This window comes from Mirounga leonina, unplaced genomic scaffold, assembly GCF_011800145.1.
Source record: "Mirounga leonina isolate KUSES-001 unplaced genomic scaffold, KU_Mleo_1.0 Mir_128, whole genome shotgun sequence".
NCBI lineage: Eukaryota > Metazoa > Chordata > Mammalia > Carnivora > Phocidae > Mirounga > Mirounga leonina.
Genome location: NW_023270320.1, coordinates 39,895,877 through 39,913,414, shown reverse-complemented (window position 1 = coordinate 39,913,414; position 17,538 = coordinate 39,895,877). Strand labels below are relative to the sequence as shown.

Below are 17,538 nucleotides of genomic sequence, written 5' to 3'. Positions count from 1 at the left end.
CAAAGCAATCTTTCTCAAGCACAGGACTGATCACTGTACGTCCAGGTCACCTTCCCTTCACTTCCCCACCAACCATCAAGGGATGTCCATTGTAATGGAGACGTTGAGGCTCCCTGGGTGTGGTGGATCTGCTGACCCCGGAGAGCTCCCCAGTGCATCCAGCCTCCTCCTGTTTCTAGAACTAGTCAACTGGATTTCCCCCTCGCTAGCCTCTCTTACTCTACCTGCCTCACTGCGTCTCCTCTCGGGGTTCAGCATGCATTCCCTATTCTCAGAGGAGTCTTTCCTGATCCCAGAGTAGAAATCCGGTCCAGCCATCATTCTCTCTCAGAATTGTGTGTGTTTCCTTCATGACATAAGTTTGTCATTCCCTTGGAATTCATAGAACAGCTTCAGGCTTGCCTTCCTCACTGGACCATGAACTCGGTGGGGGCTGGGACCACATCGGCTGGGTTCCTAGATGCATTCTGGTACCTCGTACACTTCCTGCTACATTGTAGGTGTTCAGTATATATCTGTCAATAAATGGGCAAATGAATGAAGATTGTTAATTATTTGAGGTATCCATGGGGATTTAACAGATTGAACGATTGAGGAGAAACTGGGATTTATTTGGCTCAGGTAATCTCTCATTTCTGACTCCAGCTTTCCATCATTGGTGAGACACTCAGATTTATTTCAGTGGATGCACAGAACAGATTTACTTTGGAAGAGTCAGGCTTACCCACATCCTGCTCAGATTTGCATCTTATAGCTACAAAGTGCAGCATGGTTTTGCAATTCACGTGCCTCTTTCCAGACGCTCAGTGATTCTATCTGTAACCTTAGTGTTCACACGGTATGTTTGGCTAAATCTGTAATTCTTGAATCTGGACCCACAAGGACAGACAAATGCTTCTATTTCAACATATCCTGAGTTTGCGCTCCGAAGGCACTTCCGGAAACCTAGGAGACGGTCTTTGGAAGGAATGTGCAGACCCGTTCGTTCATCTCTGCAGGCCTGTGACTCGGGGGCACACAGGACCGTGGGGCAGCTTGCAGTCAGCAGCCATCTGATCTTGCTGCAGGTGGCGTGTCAAGACCCAGTGCTCCCTTGAGCCACCTGCAGTAGCTCGTCCCATCCCCCTCTCGTTCCCAGTGTGGGCATTCTGTCACCAACAAAGGAGCGTCTCGTGCATCCTGGAGCTCTAACATGGTGTGTATCTCAGAACTCTTGAATTTTAAAAAATCCATGATCTGATGGAGAAAGCAGAACAGTATAAATCCATTCAACAAATTTTGACCTAGTTGTCAGACTGGGTTAATGTAAATTTCATCTCTCCACCCTGCTTCACTCCCTCCCAGTGGGCGGTAACTGGGGATGGCCAAGGGTGCGGACACAGAGACCCCCCTCCCACCGCGTGGCCCCCAGCACAGCACGCCCCGAGCTGCCCGCGGAGTGGGGGGCGCAGCTCCGCAAAGTGCGGCACCTCGGGCTGGAATCCCAGGTTCCCACCAACCTTCTTGAATTCCTGACCGGCAGGAGGCCGTCCCTGTGGGCTCGGGTGGCCAGCTCATGTGCTGAACAGCTAGAACCATCTCTGGCATTTTTTCTGAGGCCACGTGTTCAACACTCCAGAGATGGGAAAAGGGAAAACTGTGCTGTGGTTTGGGTCTGTTGCTAAAGTTTTTGGTTTATAATTTTTTTTAAAATATTTTATTTATTTATCTGACAGAGAGAGACACAGCAAGAGCAGGAACACAAGCAGGGGGAGTGGGAGAGGGAGAAGCAGGCTCCCCGCGGAGCAGGGAGCCCGATGCGGGGCTCGATCCCAGGACCCTGGGACCATGACCCGAGCTGAAGGCAGCCGCTCAACTGACTGAGCCACCCAGGTGCCCCAAGTTTTTGGTTTTATGAGACTAGTAACTGGCGATTTCTGGGCATCAAGCATTTTCTCCTTTACCGAATCAAGACCCTGGTGATCGTCCTACTTGTCCTTGTCCGTGGTCATGAGCATGAACCGGGAAGTTGCTGTGATGGCGCTGGGGGCTTGTCTGTGCACACGGCTGGGATTGTCAGCGCTCGTTCCGTCCTGGTCCAGACTGTCTGTGATGTTGGCCAGGGTGGGAACCCTCACTGTGCATGCCTCCGGGGGGAAGGCCCTGTGCTGTGCTGAGTTCTTTACAAACGTCCCAGGTAATCCCCAGGGCAGTGCTGTGAGGCAGGTCCTGGTTTTTAGTTAGAAGGACCGCAGTTTCCAGGGATGGGAATCCCACACAAGTTAGCTTATGTTACAAATGGAATGTACAAGCTCACATCCCTCAGAAGTCCCAGGGTGAGGCTGGCTGTAGGCATGGCTCGATCAAAGGGCCTCTCCTTCCATCTCCTAGGTTTTGCTCTGTGAGTTGGCTTCCTTTTCTTCTAGTGAAGACAAGCTTTCCTTTGATTTCTGCTTGCTGACCCACTGAGGCAGGGCCCTTCCTCCTCCTGCATCAGCTGGAAGGCAGCTGCATCAGCACAGCCAGAGACCTGGCCTGAGGCCGTGCTCTGCTGAGCCAGGCCCGGGAGCCGGCCGTGTGCTGGGCTGGGCCTGGAGCAAATCTGTAACTTAAAACCCACAACTTTTTATGATTGTAAAAGCATTATATATGCATTTTAGAGAATGTAGAAACTCAGCATGTTGTAGAGAAGATTAGAAAGCCCATCTTTAATCCAACCCCCAGAGACAACCTCCAGTCCCTTTCAAGAGCTGTTTTGGTGACTAGTCTCCCAACTCATTGGTAAAACTGTAAAGCACGTCATCCCGGTACAGTTTCAGAACTTGGTTTTATGTGGTTTACATGTGGATGTTTTCAGGGTTGTTTTCTCTAGTTTCCCTGGTTAACATCATCCATTCAGTCATCAGTCAAATGTTTACTGGTTGGCTGTCCTTGGAGAGCCCATCACCGTAGCGAGGACAGAATGACTAAGGAAATCTTCCGTCCTGAATTTCACGTTCTAGAGAAGGGGGATGCGCGGCAGACAAGGGGTGATCCTGCGTGGAGCTAATCTCGGACCTTCTCCGGGAACACAGACCGCACCACCTCACAGGGAGTGAGGCAGGCGGTAACCCCAGACGCGGTGCCCCTGCCGGAGCTCGAGAATGAGGCGCGCTGTGGCTCAATGCCCACACAGCTGGCTTGGGGCAGCCAAGGGTCTAAGACACAAACCTGCACGAGGACGCAGGTGTCTTGGATAGATGGCTCACTGCCTCCGTCACCAGCCGTGGACTCTGGACTTGAAGAATAGCTATTATGTAAAGCTTTTATTCGGGAAATTCCCAGTAAGGTTACTTGTTCCCATTATTCCCTGCCAAAGATTCAACCCCCTAAAATTACAGATTGTAACTCCCCTAATAACTCCCACGAAAGGGCTCCAGGCAGGTGCCCGAGCACTGCCGTCTGTTTTATTCTCAGAGCTGGGTGGGGCATCCAGTTTCTAGGACCCTGTGGACGGGCTGCCCTGAGCAACGGACTGGGCTCCAGAGACCGTGTAGGCTTCCGTCCACTGAGCCTGTGGATGCAGCTGAAGTCCCCTCCCTCGCGGTCAGCGCTAGTGATGGACCGATCGCTTCCAGAGGCATCGGGCCTGGAGCTCCCGGGCGTGTGCCCTGGAGCCAGGTTGCTGGTTCCAATTCTGGCCCTGACACTTAGGAGCTGCCTGCTCGCGTCATTGCACAATGCCGGCGAGACTTCCCCACGTCTCATGTCCTCTTCTGCAAAATGCAGCTAATGGAAGCAAGGCCCTTGCACGTTTGTATGATACTCACCCAGGAGAACCGTGCCGGGGACAGGAGATGTTAGCTGTCACCTTTATTACTCCTGCTGTGTAGTCAGGCTGTGTCACAGTTCATCTGGTCTTTCAGGAATGTCCTTCCTAAAATATAGAATTATAGATTGTAGTCTGGTGGAATAAACTCTAATCAGTGTCACTTGACCTCCTGAAGGGCAGCCACATATTCATCTAATTATCTAATTATCCAGCAAACTGTCACCAACCACCCTGTCATTTCTAAACTACACAGAATGTATTGCCTACATTGGTTTTAGGTTCCTGTTACTCACTGAGTATCTCCATGCTTGAAACCTATTATAAGCCTCTTGCAGGCAGACTCTGGGGCTACCACTTTCATGTCTCCTGAGATTCCACACACCACCTTGCTTTCAGCAGCCAGACAGGAGTGTTAATGGGCTACATTTCCAAATGAAGAAGTATTTTGTGAAGGATGCTTCCCCATGGCTGGCTTTGGGCTTTGTAATTTGACCTCCTAAAACTCCAATCCCTACTGTGAAGGGTACTCAGGAAATGTGAACCAGGCATGGGGGTGAAGAGCATGGGTCAGCCTACAGCCTGGGCGCCCTCCCCACCCACCTGCTCAAGGCCGCCTCTGAAACTGCCAACTCATTTAAATTGGGGCCCGAAGAAGAAATCATCTTGAAAAGCAATATTTGTATGAACAGCTGAAGCAAATCAACACATTCTATAATCAAATCGAATTCCTGAGGTTCCCTACAAGTTCCTAGGACTCTATGGTGGTTCTTGTATTCATGGCTTTCTTTGTTAATGAACCTCACATCGACTACTTGCTGTTTACTGGGAGAACGGTGTCTTTCTGGTGTTGGGGAAGGCACACGATGGGCACGGTGCAGGTGCTGTCCCAGGGACCCCGGGACCTAACAGGGTGTGGATGGAGATGTATATGGAACAAAAGGGTGGGCAGGACGTGGACAACACTGAGGAGGAACTCCTTACGAGCAACAAAATCTGCTACGTGTCGCAGAAGCTCAGATGAGTCTCCTCAGTCTATTAACAAGTATGTTTTTTTAAAAAGCTGACCCTAATAATTTAAAAGAAAGATTCTTTTAAGCAACCTGTGTTACAATGAAGCATATTTAGTTTTAAATAAACTAATATCCACATTAGATACATAAATAGTGTCCACATTAGGAAATCATACAATCATTTTTAAAAATTCCTATTAATAGTCAAGAAATTCATGGAAAGAAACTTTAAAAAATTCTGTTTAGGTATTTATAAGGTCAAGAAGAAATTCATATCCGTCAGGGGGAAATGCCACATAAATTATATTTAAGTAAAACTTGTTCTTACTGAAAGGTTTTCTAACTAGAGTCAAGAAGAAAGCCTGTGAGTGTCAGGCACGTCTCCCCCTGGCGCGTCCCGATATGCCAGGACTCTGTCTTCTCTCTGATGCAGCAACCTCCAAGGTGGTGTTCAGGGCAGCCCCTGATGGTGACCTTCCCCAGGCCACCATTGCTTAGGGAGTTTCAGTTACTTCTAATGACCAAGACGGGCGTCCAAACAGAGTCCTCCAGGAGCCTCTTCGTGGAATTCTGATTCTAGAACCAACCACAAAATGGGGGGGGGGGGGGGACTCTGACTTCCAACCCAGAGAAATTTGACATGAAGCAACTTAGCAGAGTTGCTGATGTCTCAGGACTGTTAATGCCCAATGGGCTGACTCCTCCCCATCAGTTTTAAGGTGAAATCACAGTAATGGTCATTCTGGGGGGAGGAAAGATAGAGCTGTTACTGTTGAGTTTCTTTGACACCGTTTGAAAAAGAAACAATTCTCTGCCTAATGTCCTCATTTCTCCTGTGGAATCTGATCCACCTGTTCTGCAAGGTGGTGGGTGAGACTCACAAGAGGCCAGACACTTGCAGTGCTGGGGACCGTGGCTTCCCTGGTGGAGGGACTGCTGGGGCTGGCCTCCCAGCTCCTAACTCAGCGTCACCGCACCTGACGACAGAGCGGAAGGCTGCCCCGCATCCCTGACAACGTGTGTGGGGCATTGCCACGGCTGGCTGGACAGGCACAGGGATTCCTGACGTGGTCGCTGGGTGCAGGGCCGGTCGTGGGGCTGAGCTGGGAAGGACTGTCACGGCTCCGTCCCAGGGAGGCTGGTGTGACCGGCTCTAATCGCAGCCCGGGTGCACGGGGCGCCCGGGGAGGAGGCGTCCATGGAGCGGTGTCAAGCCACCTCTGCTGGAAATACCGTGCAAGAGGACACAATTCCAGAACGCTCATGTGTGTTGGCGAGGAAAAGTGGTATCGTCGGAAGAACTCTAGAGGCACGGTTTTCCAGAGAATCGCGTGTTACCCTCGCTGGTTGGCTGGGCTGAGAACCACGTCTGTGTCTTGGAGGACACCAGACCGCGCCAGCGCTCAGACCACCCGCTACCTGGGTTGTGCTGGTTTCTTTGTGGAGCTACAGCCCCTGCTTAATTGTAGTTACAACAACATACTTACCGGCCTGCTTCTGCAGGGCTTTTAAAACAGAGTTCCAAACTTAAGCTTTAAAAACATGTCCTGTTCTATGCCTTTTCTTTCAGTATGATTTACAACGAAGACAACCTTTAGGGCTCAGGTTTTTATTCATTCTAGCAAGTCAAGCCAGCGAAAGAGCCAGGAAGTTCTGGAACCCTTTCTCAGGCCACAAAAAGAAAGAAAACACTAGGTTAGTCCTCTGAGGTCTACGGTCCTGTGCGGTGTACAGAAGTGTTAAAGAACGAGCCTAATAACAGCCAGTTCTCAGATTTTCTGACATTAAGATTCACACATGCGTACGTACCAGCACATGGGCACACGCGTGCTCACACACACACACACACACACACTTACCCTTCGACCCTCTTCGTCCATTTCTCCCACCCCTGACTCCGACAACCTCTGTTCTCTGTATCTATGAATTTCTGAGTAAGATATGTTAGTGCGTCTTAGTTCTATCAGACTTTCCCTCGAATCCCCTCGCCGACTGAGCAAGCACCGTTCATCCTTGGGACGGTGCCACGCGCTTTGCTTTATCGCGGCTCCGAGCGTCCCAGCATGTTCCACACTCCCTCGCCGTGCACCAGCGTTCACGGCCACCTCGCTGGGCGTGGCGGCTCGGGACAGGATGGACGGCACAGAGACAGCATCGCGGCGGGGCTGGGCCACAGCTGAGTCAACACAGGAGCGCGTTTGTCCTGCTGGCCTCCTCCGCGACCCACGCACCCCTGCAGGCCAGGCTTTCAGCTCACTCAGCCTTTCCTACCCCGGCATTTCCGTGCGTCCTGGACGCTGCCTTGCATACAGTGATGTGCCATGGGAGTTACCAATAAAGATTTCTGGGAGAGAGAGAGGACGGGAGAGGGAGAGAGAATGGAATGTTTTGAATTTCCAACTTGAAGACATGTACTGCTAAAATAATGGGAAAGCGTTTTTAGTAACACAGCAGAAGGAAGCAGAGGGCAAGCGGGTATATATGCTCAACCCTGAGCATTTATAAGGATCAGGGAACGGTCTTCAGTAGGATAGGCAGAAATCAGGAGATGCTGGGGAAGCTGCTTAAGAATCATCTGTCTCATTTGAGAGGCTAACCCATCCTACCTAATAATGATAAAACTAAGCTGTACTTGGTGTTTTTCTTGCCTCTGTTCTCTTCTTTAGAAAGCTACAACACAATCTGATTCTCCCCTTATGTTCATGGTAAGACTGCTAAGACCCCTTTCAGGCTGGGGAGTCTCAGAAGGTTTTGCCAATTTAGGAAAGATTACATTTTAACATTCATCTGCAGGTGCTCACATCTGCCTTCCACATACTTTTTTTTTTTTTTCTGCATTGGCCTTTCTTTTGCTGCACATGGGCTATTTGGAGAATTGCTTCTCTGAGGTTTTTCAGAGACACAATTCCAAGAATGAGCAGTTCAAACAGATTTCAGAGTTGAGCCTCCGAGGCCAGCTCCAGAGGAGTGTCCTCAGCTCCCTCTCCAAATATTTGTTTTTGAAACCAACTGGGAAGGACTATAGGAAAACTGTCACATATTAGTAAAATTAATAAGGTTAATTATGCTTTCTCACTGAACGTCCTTTACGCATACATCTCATTAGGTTGAGAATAGGAATTTGTTGACATTTGACTGCTTTATATATTTTTTTTCCCATAAAACAAGCAGTTTTGTTTGGGTCAACCCAATGTTTTTAAAGGGCATTGCCTGAATTGGGTTCTCCTTCATGGGCCTCACAAACAGGGCAGGAATAAGGAGAGGGCACTTCTAAAAAATCCCTAAGTTCTGTATATCTTACTCATCAAACTCTCCAGCAGTGAAGAGTCACACTCCCCTTTCCCACCCACTGTGAGCCCCCTAACCTGGCAGTGGTGGGGAGTGTGGTAGACCCCGCTGACCCACAATAACCCCGCTGAAAAACGCACACTCAAACACCGTCTCTCTCTCCCACAAACAGGAACAAGAAGAGTGTGCTGACACCATATGGAAACACCTGATGTTCCAACAAAGGAAGAGGCTCCTGACAGATCAGCGAGGAAGGCCAGTTCTCCTGCAGTAATGGTGTTTTTCTAACACCCACCTGGCAAGTGAATTATGGACCAACCCCCCGGGGAGGGGGGTGAACAGCGTGGATGCAGACACATCAGGAGCTGCTGATGCCGGGACAGGAGACTAATAGAAACCCGAATCACAAATGGGAGTCTTAAAAATAAAATCGAGCTCCGTGGGGTGCGCTGCACGGGAAAAGGAGTTAAAACCCGGCTCTTAACTTTAGAGGCGGCCTGCCTTGGGCGGGTTCGTCCTGGGACGCAGCGATGGAACTGATGGGATGAAAGTAAAGTGATGAACACTGGCCCAGAAAGAAAGGGCCTGCCCTGGTTTGTTAGCCGTTGCAGGTAGCTCAGCGCTGCGGAGAAGGAACTGCAGATACCCCGGAGGCCGTGGCGGGGCGGTACCTGCAGGGAAGCATCCGTGCGCCGGCCGGCAGACAAAGCCACGGAGACACCCCCCGCCCCCGGGCACTTGGCTAGCCGGCGCTGACGAGCCTGCCCTTCGGCAGTTCAGCTGAGTGCACGCTGGGCCGACACAGTCCTCCTCGCGGGAGAGGGCAGCGCTGTGTGAGCCAACGGAGCTGTGCACGCAGAAGGGAAACCGGATCGCGCGGGCCGGGAAAAGCCCGCGAAGCTAGAGCCCGAGAGCAGCCCGAGTCAGGGCGCCGTCATGGGGGGCTGCTGAGCGGGGGGCTGGCTGCGGCGGCGGCGGCGAAGGCCAGCGGCCCCATGGAGAACCCGGTGCCCCCCTGCGCCCTCTACCCCAGGGACGACCAGGGCCGCGGGGCCCAGGCCGGGGGCGCCTTTGCGCAGGGCGCGTGCGGCCAGGCCGGGGCCCGGCGCGGCGCTCCCGCGGCTCCGGGAGAGGGCAGCCTGCAGCCGCCCGACGCGCAGACACCCTGCAGGCTCAGCGCGTCGCTGTGCTTCAGCTCCGGGGACGACTCCCCGCCGCAGTCTCGCGCCTCCGCGGCGGAAGGCGCAGCGTCCTCCCCGCCCTCGCGTCGCAGCGGCCAGCTGGTGGTGGAGCGGCAGTGGGAGGTCGGCGGCGCGGGCGCCGCGTCCCCCGCGGAGCCCGGGGAGCCCGAGCCGCGCGCGCCCCCCGAGGATTCCGTGTCGCCGGGAGAGCCCGCGGAACCCGAGCCGCGCGCGTCCCCGGAAGAGCCCGTGTCCCCCGAGGAGCCCGCGTCCTTGGAAGAGCCCGTGTCCCCCGAGGAGCCCGCGGACGCCCCGCCAGTGCCGCCGGGCGTCGGGCCCGCGCACGGGGAGCCCGACCTGGTCATCGAGGTGTCCGGCCGCCGGCTGCGGGCGCACAAGGCGGTGCTGGCGGCGCGCAGCGACTACTTCCGCGCGCGCGCGTCCCGGGACGTGCTGCGGGTGCAGGGCGTGGGCTGGGCGGCGCTGCGGCTGCTCCTGGCCTACGCGTACAGCGGGCGCATGGCGGGCGTGCGGCCCGACAACGTGGCCGAGGTGGTGGCCGGCGCGCGCCGCCTGCAGCTGCCGTGCGCCGTGCAGCGCGCCACCGACGCCGTGGCGCCGCAGCTGAGCCTGGCCAACTGCTACGAGGTGCTGAGCGCGGCCAAGCGGCAGCGACTGGCCGAGCTGCGCGACGCAGCCTACCGCTTCATGAGCGACCACTACCTGGACGTGCTGCGCGAGCCCGCCGTGTTCGGGCGCCTGTCCGGCGCCGAGCGCGACCTGCTGCTGCGCCGCCGCCTGCGCGCCGGCCGGGCCCGCCTGCTGGCCGCCGCGCTCGGACCGGCCGGGGAGCGCGCGGGCAGCCGCCCGCAGAGCCCGTCGGGGGACGCGGAGGGCCGGGGCGACGCCGCCGTCTACTGCCTGCACGAGGCGGCCGGCGAGTGGCGCGAGCTGACGCGGCTGCCCGAGGGCGCGCCGGCGCGGGGCTGCGGGCTGTGCGTGCTCTACAACTACCTCTTCGTGGCCGGCGGCGTGGGGCCTGCGGGTCCCGACGGCCGCGCGCGCCCCTCGGACCAGGTCTTCTGCTACAACCCGGCCACCGACCGCTGGAGCACCGTGCGTCCGCTGCGCCAGGCGCGCTCGCAGCTGCAGCTGCTGGCCCTGGACGGCCACCTGTACGCCGTGGGCGGCGAGTGCCTGCTCAGCGTGGAGCGCTACGACCCGCGCGCCGACCGCTGGGCCGCCGTGGCCCCGCTACCGCGCGGCGCCTTCGCCGTCGCGCACGAAGCCACCGCCTGCAACGGCGAGATCTACGTGTCCGGGGGCTCTCTCTTCTACCGCCTGCTCAAGTACGACCCGCGGCGCGACGAGTGGCAGGAGTGCCCGTGCAGCAGCAGTAGGGAGCGTTCCGCGGCCATGGTGGCCCTGGACGGCTTCATCTACCGCTTCGACCTGGGCGGGGGCCGTGGCGACTCGCAGGCGGCGGCCCCGTCGGCCGGAGGCGTCAGCGTGCTCCGCTACCACTGCCTAGCCAAGCAGTGGAGCCGCTGCGCCGCGCACCTGCGCCCCCCGGGCGCGCCGTCCAGCCTGCAGCCCTTCCGCTGCGTGGCGCTGGATGGCACCATCTACTGCGTGAGCCGCGCGGGCACCTGGCGCTTCGTGCCCCCGCAGGACAGCGAGCCCGGCGCGGACGTGGGCGCGGGCGAAGGCGGCAGCTTCGAGCCCGCGCCGCTCCGCGTCCCCTTGGACGCCCGAGGCGCGCTCTTCCCGTTCGTGCTCAACCTGCCCGAGGAGAAGCCAGACCGAGGCGAGGAGGGCGCCGCGTAGGGCGGGGGGGTGCGGGGGGGCACCTCCCTCAGGCACGCCCCCGTGGGCGGAGATCCAACTGGGAGGGGGCCGCGGAGAGAGCCCTGGCGTGGGCGCTGTCCACGCGGACCATTTAAACACTTTGAAGTTGGAAGCTTGTCGCGGGGCCTTGAGGACTTTTTGCAATGCTGTTTTAAGGTCTGCTGCCCTATTCTGCGTTCCTTTTTTGCGCCGCTATGCTTAACGGGGTCAATGGCATGATATGTAAGGTGCGTGCAAATAGGTAACCTTACAAATATGACACGGGATATCTGGGGGAGAAGGAGAAGGAATTGGAAGATTAAGCCTCAGGATCAGTGGGTGGGTCCCAGAGGGTGCCCGGGCGTGCTGGGGGTCGGGTGGAGAGTTGGCCAGACGTGAGTCTGCGCAGTAGCTTCCTCGCTCCGCCCGGAGAAGGCCCTGCGCACACAGCTCCGGGCCTCGGAGCCACAGGGGAGACCCGGCCCTAGGCCACCGTGAGCTGTATTGGTGAGCCGCTGGAAGAAGGCCACACTTGTGATGGCTTGAGGCTTAAGCTCATTACCCATAGGTAGAGCTCTTAAAACTTTTCTAATTTAGTTAAAAGGCTCATGTCATCCTGTGTTCAAGTGTGGGTTGGGTTAGTTCCCGATTTCGCAAGCATGAAAGGTGGGATCTTTGGTACAATGTGTCTCTTGTCCAGCAAGCGGTGGAAGGATTTCCCCTGCCGAATGCACATGCCACAGAATGGGCCTCACCCCCCTCTCAAGGGCAGCTCCTTCTCACCTTTCAACTGAGATGGGTTACAGATTTTTAAGTTAAAGGGTGTTAATGATTATGTCCGATGTCCTAGTAATGATTTACTCTTACTTCAGAGAGCAGACCATGAGTAGGAAAAGCTGACCCACAAGGATGCTTGTCTATTTTAAAAGGTACCTTCGTCAGGTATCCTATACATGCTCAGCCACCTTCATATTTTATAATGGGCTCAAAGAAATGATTACCCCTCCCCCTCCCCCCAAGAAGAAGGCTAAAACCAGTCTTTTTGACACTTCTAAAGACGAACACGTAGGCACCTTTGGAACCCACTACTTATGATGTTCTAAGTATGTATTAGGTAATTCTGACGAGGGAAATTAATTTTTACAAGCGTGATGTGGCAGAGTGACAAGAAGCATATTGACATAAGGGAAAATAACATATATTTATAATGTAATTAGCAAGTAAACTACATTTTTCTAATTGAATTCCAAAATACCCTAATAGAATTAACATGAAACTCAGTACTTTGAGAGGTCACGAGCATTAAAAAGACACCAAATGATTGTTTCTCATTTGTTATAATGTTTACTTTCCAAATAGGTGTAGACAGAGTTTATGATTTATTAAGAATTTAAGGTTAAAGTATATGCTCACAAATAGAGGTAAACTGATCTGGATTCTGAATCCAATCCATTTTTTGATTATAATAGGAAAAGTACACATGAAAGTCACTGGCAGTTAATTAGAGGAAATCATACACCCCTTTCCTACTCTTAACTTCTTAATCCAGTGATGGGGGTTGATGTCTCTGTAGCAGTAGTGGGTCGTTGGGAAATAAGTTATGCTTTTTAAAGAGTCTGTGATTAAGAAAGTTATTGGTTAAGTATGTTTAGAAATGACCAGCTTGCATCTTTGTGCATGTGCTGGAGGAATGGGATTTATGATTTCAGTTAGAGTGTGTTTGGTGATCTGTGTGCTTGCTCATGATTGCTCATGAGCCAAGAGGATATCTTGGCAGCCTGGCTCATCATCTTCTTAGGAAAGAAGGACAGACTTCATATTTCCTGGCCTTCTATAGGAGTAGAATGCAGAAATGGTAGTAGAAAGAGAAGTTAGAGCAAAGGAAACAAATAATGTTCTTTTAAAGAAACGTACGCCTTGTATCGTAGCACATTTTCCTCTAGAATGTTCCTATATTTATGCTAAAGCTTTTATATGAAATGGAACCAGGCTAATATTTTCATTCCTTAAATCTCTAATTCATAAAATACTATCACTGTGATTTTGCTCGAGAAATCATTCCTGTTCACTGTTTCAAAACAAAATACTGTGGAGATGGGTTTCCAGAGTAGACCCGTCCCCACAGGAGCACCCGGGAAGTGCTGGGTGGCAGGTGCCAAGAGCCTCACCATCACATGCCCAGCTGGAGTTCTGTGTGTTGTTTTATGATTTAATTTAACAAAGGCCAGCCCTGGACATGGCGTCACTCCTGCGGGAACTGGCCTTGGAGCTCCAGGGGCTTGTCCCAGTGGAATACACGAGGAAGCCCAGGGGAACGTAAGGGTAGGCGAAAGGACATAGAAGAATGTGCTTATTTCTAAATGGGAATACCTCAGAGAAGCAAATGCCATGGGGACCACTTTATTTTGCTTTCGGGGCCAGTATTTAGAGTTGTAGCCACAAGGCTTGCACCAGTCGAGCAAGCAGAAACACCAGCCCTCTGGGGCCATGATGTGGAGGATTGCTTGTTGGGGGTGGGGATGTGGGGGGACAGTCCCTGCTGAGACTTGCCCCTGACCGCTGATGTTCCAAGGAGGGGCCTTTGCATGTACAACCTGATGCTCCGATCTGCGTCCAGCACTGTGTAGGAATACCTATTATTATTCACCCGGTGGCTTGTTTTGCTGCAGACATACTCCTGATGATTGATCTGTCAGAGGCAAGTGAACCTAATGTGTGGAGGAGGACCATCCATAATTCTCATAAAATTAACCCCCGCACACGGACGTTTCCACCTATTCGAAAGAGCAGTGGTCTTGTCGGGGGAGACCGCAGTAGACAGAAAAGCTCCATCCTTTGGTTAGCTGGCAACCTGTTGTCCCTCGAGTTTCACTTGAAACCCAAAGACGGGCGCCTGGAGACGTCTTCTTTGCTGTGTTTATTCTTGGTCTTGGGAACAACCCGAGCACCACAGCTGACTCTGGGCAGCTCTCTGGGGCTGGGTTTGGGACTTGCTGATGGGATTTCTGCGTCTCTGGTGGCCCCTCGTTCCTTTAAGAGAACTCACAGACTCTGCCGCGCTTTTGCTGCAGTTCAAACCCTTCCTGTTGGGTCTTGCGGCGGGCACTGGACAAATGGAGCCATCGGCCGCATCTGTGTTCGTTCCTGGGGCGGCTTCAGTAACCCTGGCTCGTCCGTGGGTCTCCTGCCTAACTTCCTGTGAGCGTTTCGGAACGGGGTGTGTTTGAGGGTCTTGGCCGTGTTTCCTCAAGCCGGGGGCGTTCCGGCCCCCAAACCAGGGTAGCACCTGCCCCGGCTGGAACGTAAGCAGAAGTGCGCTTGTGTTCTGTCCTATTGTAGATGCTTTGCGAGCCTACAAAATGTATCTGGGCCTTACGAACATCGGCGTTCCTCCTCTTCCTGGTCCTGTGCGATGCTGTTCGCGAGAAGACCACGGAGCCGGGTGCGCCCGCCCTTCTGCCCACCCGCGCGCGCCCTGCACGGGAGGCCCGGGCCCCGCGCGCGGGTGCAGGGCGCGCGGTGAATCGGCTGGCAGCGAGCTGACGCGCAGGCCGGCTGCGCCCTCCTGTGAGGCTGCGGCGCCTCCGGGGCTCTGACGAGCTGCCACCAGACTGCGGGGTGGCGTCGCCTGAAGACACGCCCGCGCCGCTCCAGGCCCGGTTCGGCCCGCGGGCGCTGTGCGCGGGGCAGTGTTTGCAGCCGCGTGGGTCTTCCGCACCCGGCGCGCCCGGGAAACCTTGTACGTGTCCGCTTCTGCCGAGATGAAATAAATCCTTGGAGATGCCAGCGCTCCCGCATCTGTGCAGTGTTGCTTCTCTGCCCCCACAAGCCCCCCTTGGCGCCCTCGGCGGGGAGCGTGCTCGCCCGGGCTGGGGAGATCCAGCCCTGCCAGCAGGCCCCGCGGGGCCTCCCCGCCTGTGAATGAGGAGTGTGAAGACTCCCGAGGGAAGTAGTCAAGCATTAGCGCGGGGGGCTCTTCGAACTTACAAGGTGCCTCTCACCTGTCCCCTCCGCCCACAGGTGGTGGCGCGGGGTGGTTTCCATGCCACCCACGCCCTTGGGTCTCATGCCCCTTTAGCTGCTACAAAAGGGGAAAGCTGTAGACCCAAACATTTCCCTTTACAGTTTGCACTCCCCGTGAGCACGGACCTCTGTCATGGTTAATTTGGAAGGGTTCTTTAAGAAATTATTTCTTTGCCTCGTGAAAATATTGCCTCTTGGGGCGGGCGTTGGGGGCTGGGGATGACGCTCAAAGAGCATCCTTAGGCCAGAGTGGACGCAGGAGCTCCCCGACCAGTTTGCTATTTCTAGTTTCCTTATGGCTTTTTTTTTTTTTTTTTTTCCCAGCAAAAATGGAATTTAATCTGAACTTTTCCGCAGCTGCAACTTTCCCCCCTGAGTTTTGGGATTTTGATAATAGATTGGAATGATTTTCTTGGCCTTTCACATCTTTTAGATTAGATGCAATGCCACAAAACACATGGGCTTTGCAGACCGAGGTGATGAACTTTATAACAAAAGTTGGGGCACATGGAGGATACGGGAAAAGCTCACATTGTTAGTCTAAGATTCTCGCCCCATGAGGAAGGAGGATTTCTTAAAACCATTTCCAAGAGATGAAATGAGATCTGTTTTTGCAAAGGAGAGTTCATTGTGCTCAAATCTTTAGAGACCACAATGGCCCATTGAGGACTTTCCTTGGGGACCCGTTTTGCCGGTGGCCGGTGGCCCTGCCCTTTGGTGCTAACAGGACAGTGACCTGGGCCCTGGGATGCTTTAGACTGATCTACTGGCTCTGAGCAGATGCTTCCAAACATTCCAGCAACAGAAAGTAAGCAGCTGGATGCCCACAGCCGTATCCCAAGGAAGTCAGGCTATATACGCACATTACTGGCTGTTTCAGAGGGTGGGAATCCCTCATTGACAGCTGATCACCGACAATTGGTCATTAAACTCTGTAAAGCTGACCTCTGGTGCTGGCTGGAACTCGGCAGAAAAAGCACAGTGGCAGGAGGTCATCTGCAGTTCATTTCGAGTTGCAGTTCTGTCCCCTGCTGACGGAACGTGTGGGACACTTTTGCTTATTTGCAGACTCGGGATGGAAACACCCGTCCGAATGCTTATGCGGGACGCCGTGTGCAAATCCCGGCCACAGGCGCCCCTGGGTCAGGGCTTCTCACACCTCAGAGTCTGGGAGAGTCACTTTGGGAACTCCTGAAAATGCGAATTCCTAGGTCCCGACGTGAGAGATGCCCATTTAGGATGTCTTTGATGGAGCCAGGGGTTTGCGTTTTAACGACCTCCACCATACTTCAGGTGCTCGTGGTGGGGTGGCTTGGGGCCTGACCCGTGAGATGTGGGGCCCAGGTCCCTATAGAGCTGTCCTCCCTGCTGACACGTCTCCCCGGCTGGCCCCTCGACCCCCACCTGTCGTGGCAGACGTCACCTGTGCGGTTACATTTGGATGGCCCCGGAGAGGTTGTGTTCATCACAAACCGCGCGTGGGGGACAAAGGCTCCAAGAAAGCGCTTTTTATTATAACCCCTTTATAGTCGGGTAAGGGAATCCCGAAAAGTTAGCAAGGCTTGTGATGTCCAAAGCCCGTGACCTTGGGCTGGGAAATCAGAGGCAATTTCTGCACCTGAGGACATCAGGGACCCTTCCTGGCAGGCACAGTTTGTGCCGCTTCTGGCCTTGGAGGTAACACAGAACCCAGTAGTCCCATATGCCCCCCTCCACATGCACAGCCTCCCCAACCGCACCCCCACTACAGCATCCCCTCCGGACGGTGCATTTGGCACCACTGATGAGCCCGCGTAGACAACTGTCATCCCCCAGAGTCCACAGTCTACATCAGGGTCGCTGCTGGTGGTGCATGCTCTGTGGGTTTGCACGAATGTGTGAGGACACGTACCCACCGTGACAGGGTCACACGGAGTGGTCTCACTGCCCGAAACCCTCTGTGCCCCGCCTGCTCGTCCCTCCTTCTCGATCCTCCACCCTCCCTCTCCGTCCTCCACCCTCCCTCTCCGTCCTCCACCCTCCCTCTCTGTCCTCCACCCTCCCTCTCCGTCCTCAAACCCCTCTCCATTCTTAGCCCTCCATCTCCATCCTCAACCCTCCCCCTCCATCCTCAACTCTCCTTCTCCATCCTCAACACCCCTCTCCATCCTCAACCCCCCTCTCCATCCTCAGCTCTCCCTCTCCATCCTCAACCCTCCCTCTCCATCCTCCACCCTCCTTCTCCATCCTCCACCCTCCCTCTCCATCCTCATGCCTCCATATCCATCCTCAGCTCTCCCTCTCCATCCTCAGCTCTCCCTCTCCATCCTCCACCCTCCCTCTCCATCATCCACCCTCCCTCTCCATCCTCAGCCCTCCCTCTCCATCCTCAACCCCCCTCTCCATCCTCAACCCTGCCTCTCCATCCTCAATCCTCCCT

At 54.5% G+C, this 17,538-nt stretch overlaps 1 protein-coding gene across 1 annotated transcript; it reads left to right on the top strand.

Moving 5' to 3' along the window:
* Positions 1-9,215: 9,215 nt before the first annotated feature.
* On the top strand, positions 9,216-14,650 carry KBTBD11 (kelch repeat and BTB domain containing 11; the record flags this gene model as incomplete). Its single annotated transcript, XM_035003848.1, has 1 exon — positions 9,216-14,650. A coding segment is annotated over one exon (1,881 nt), but the record flags the coding sequence as incomplete, so codon positions are not given.
* Between the last annotated feature and the right edge of the window lie 2,888 nt (positions 14,651-17,538).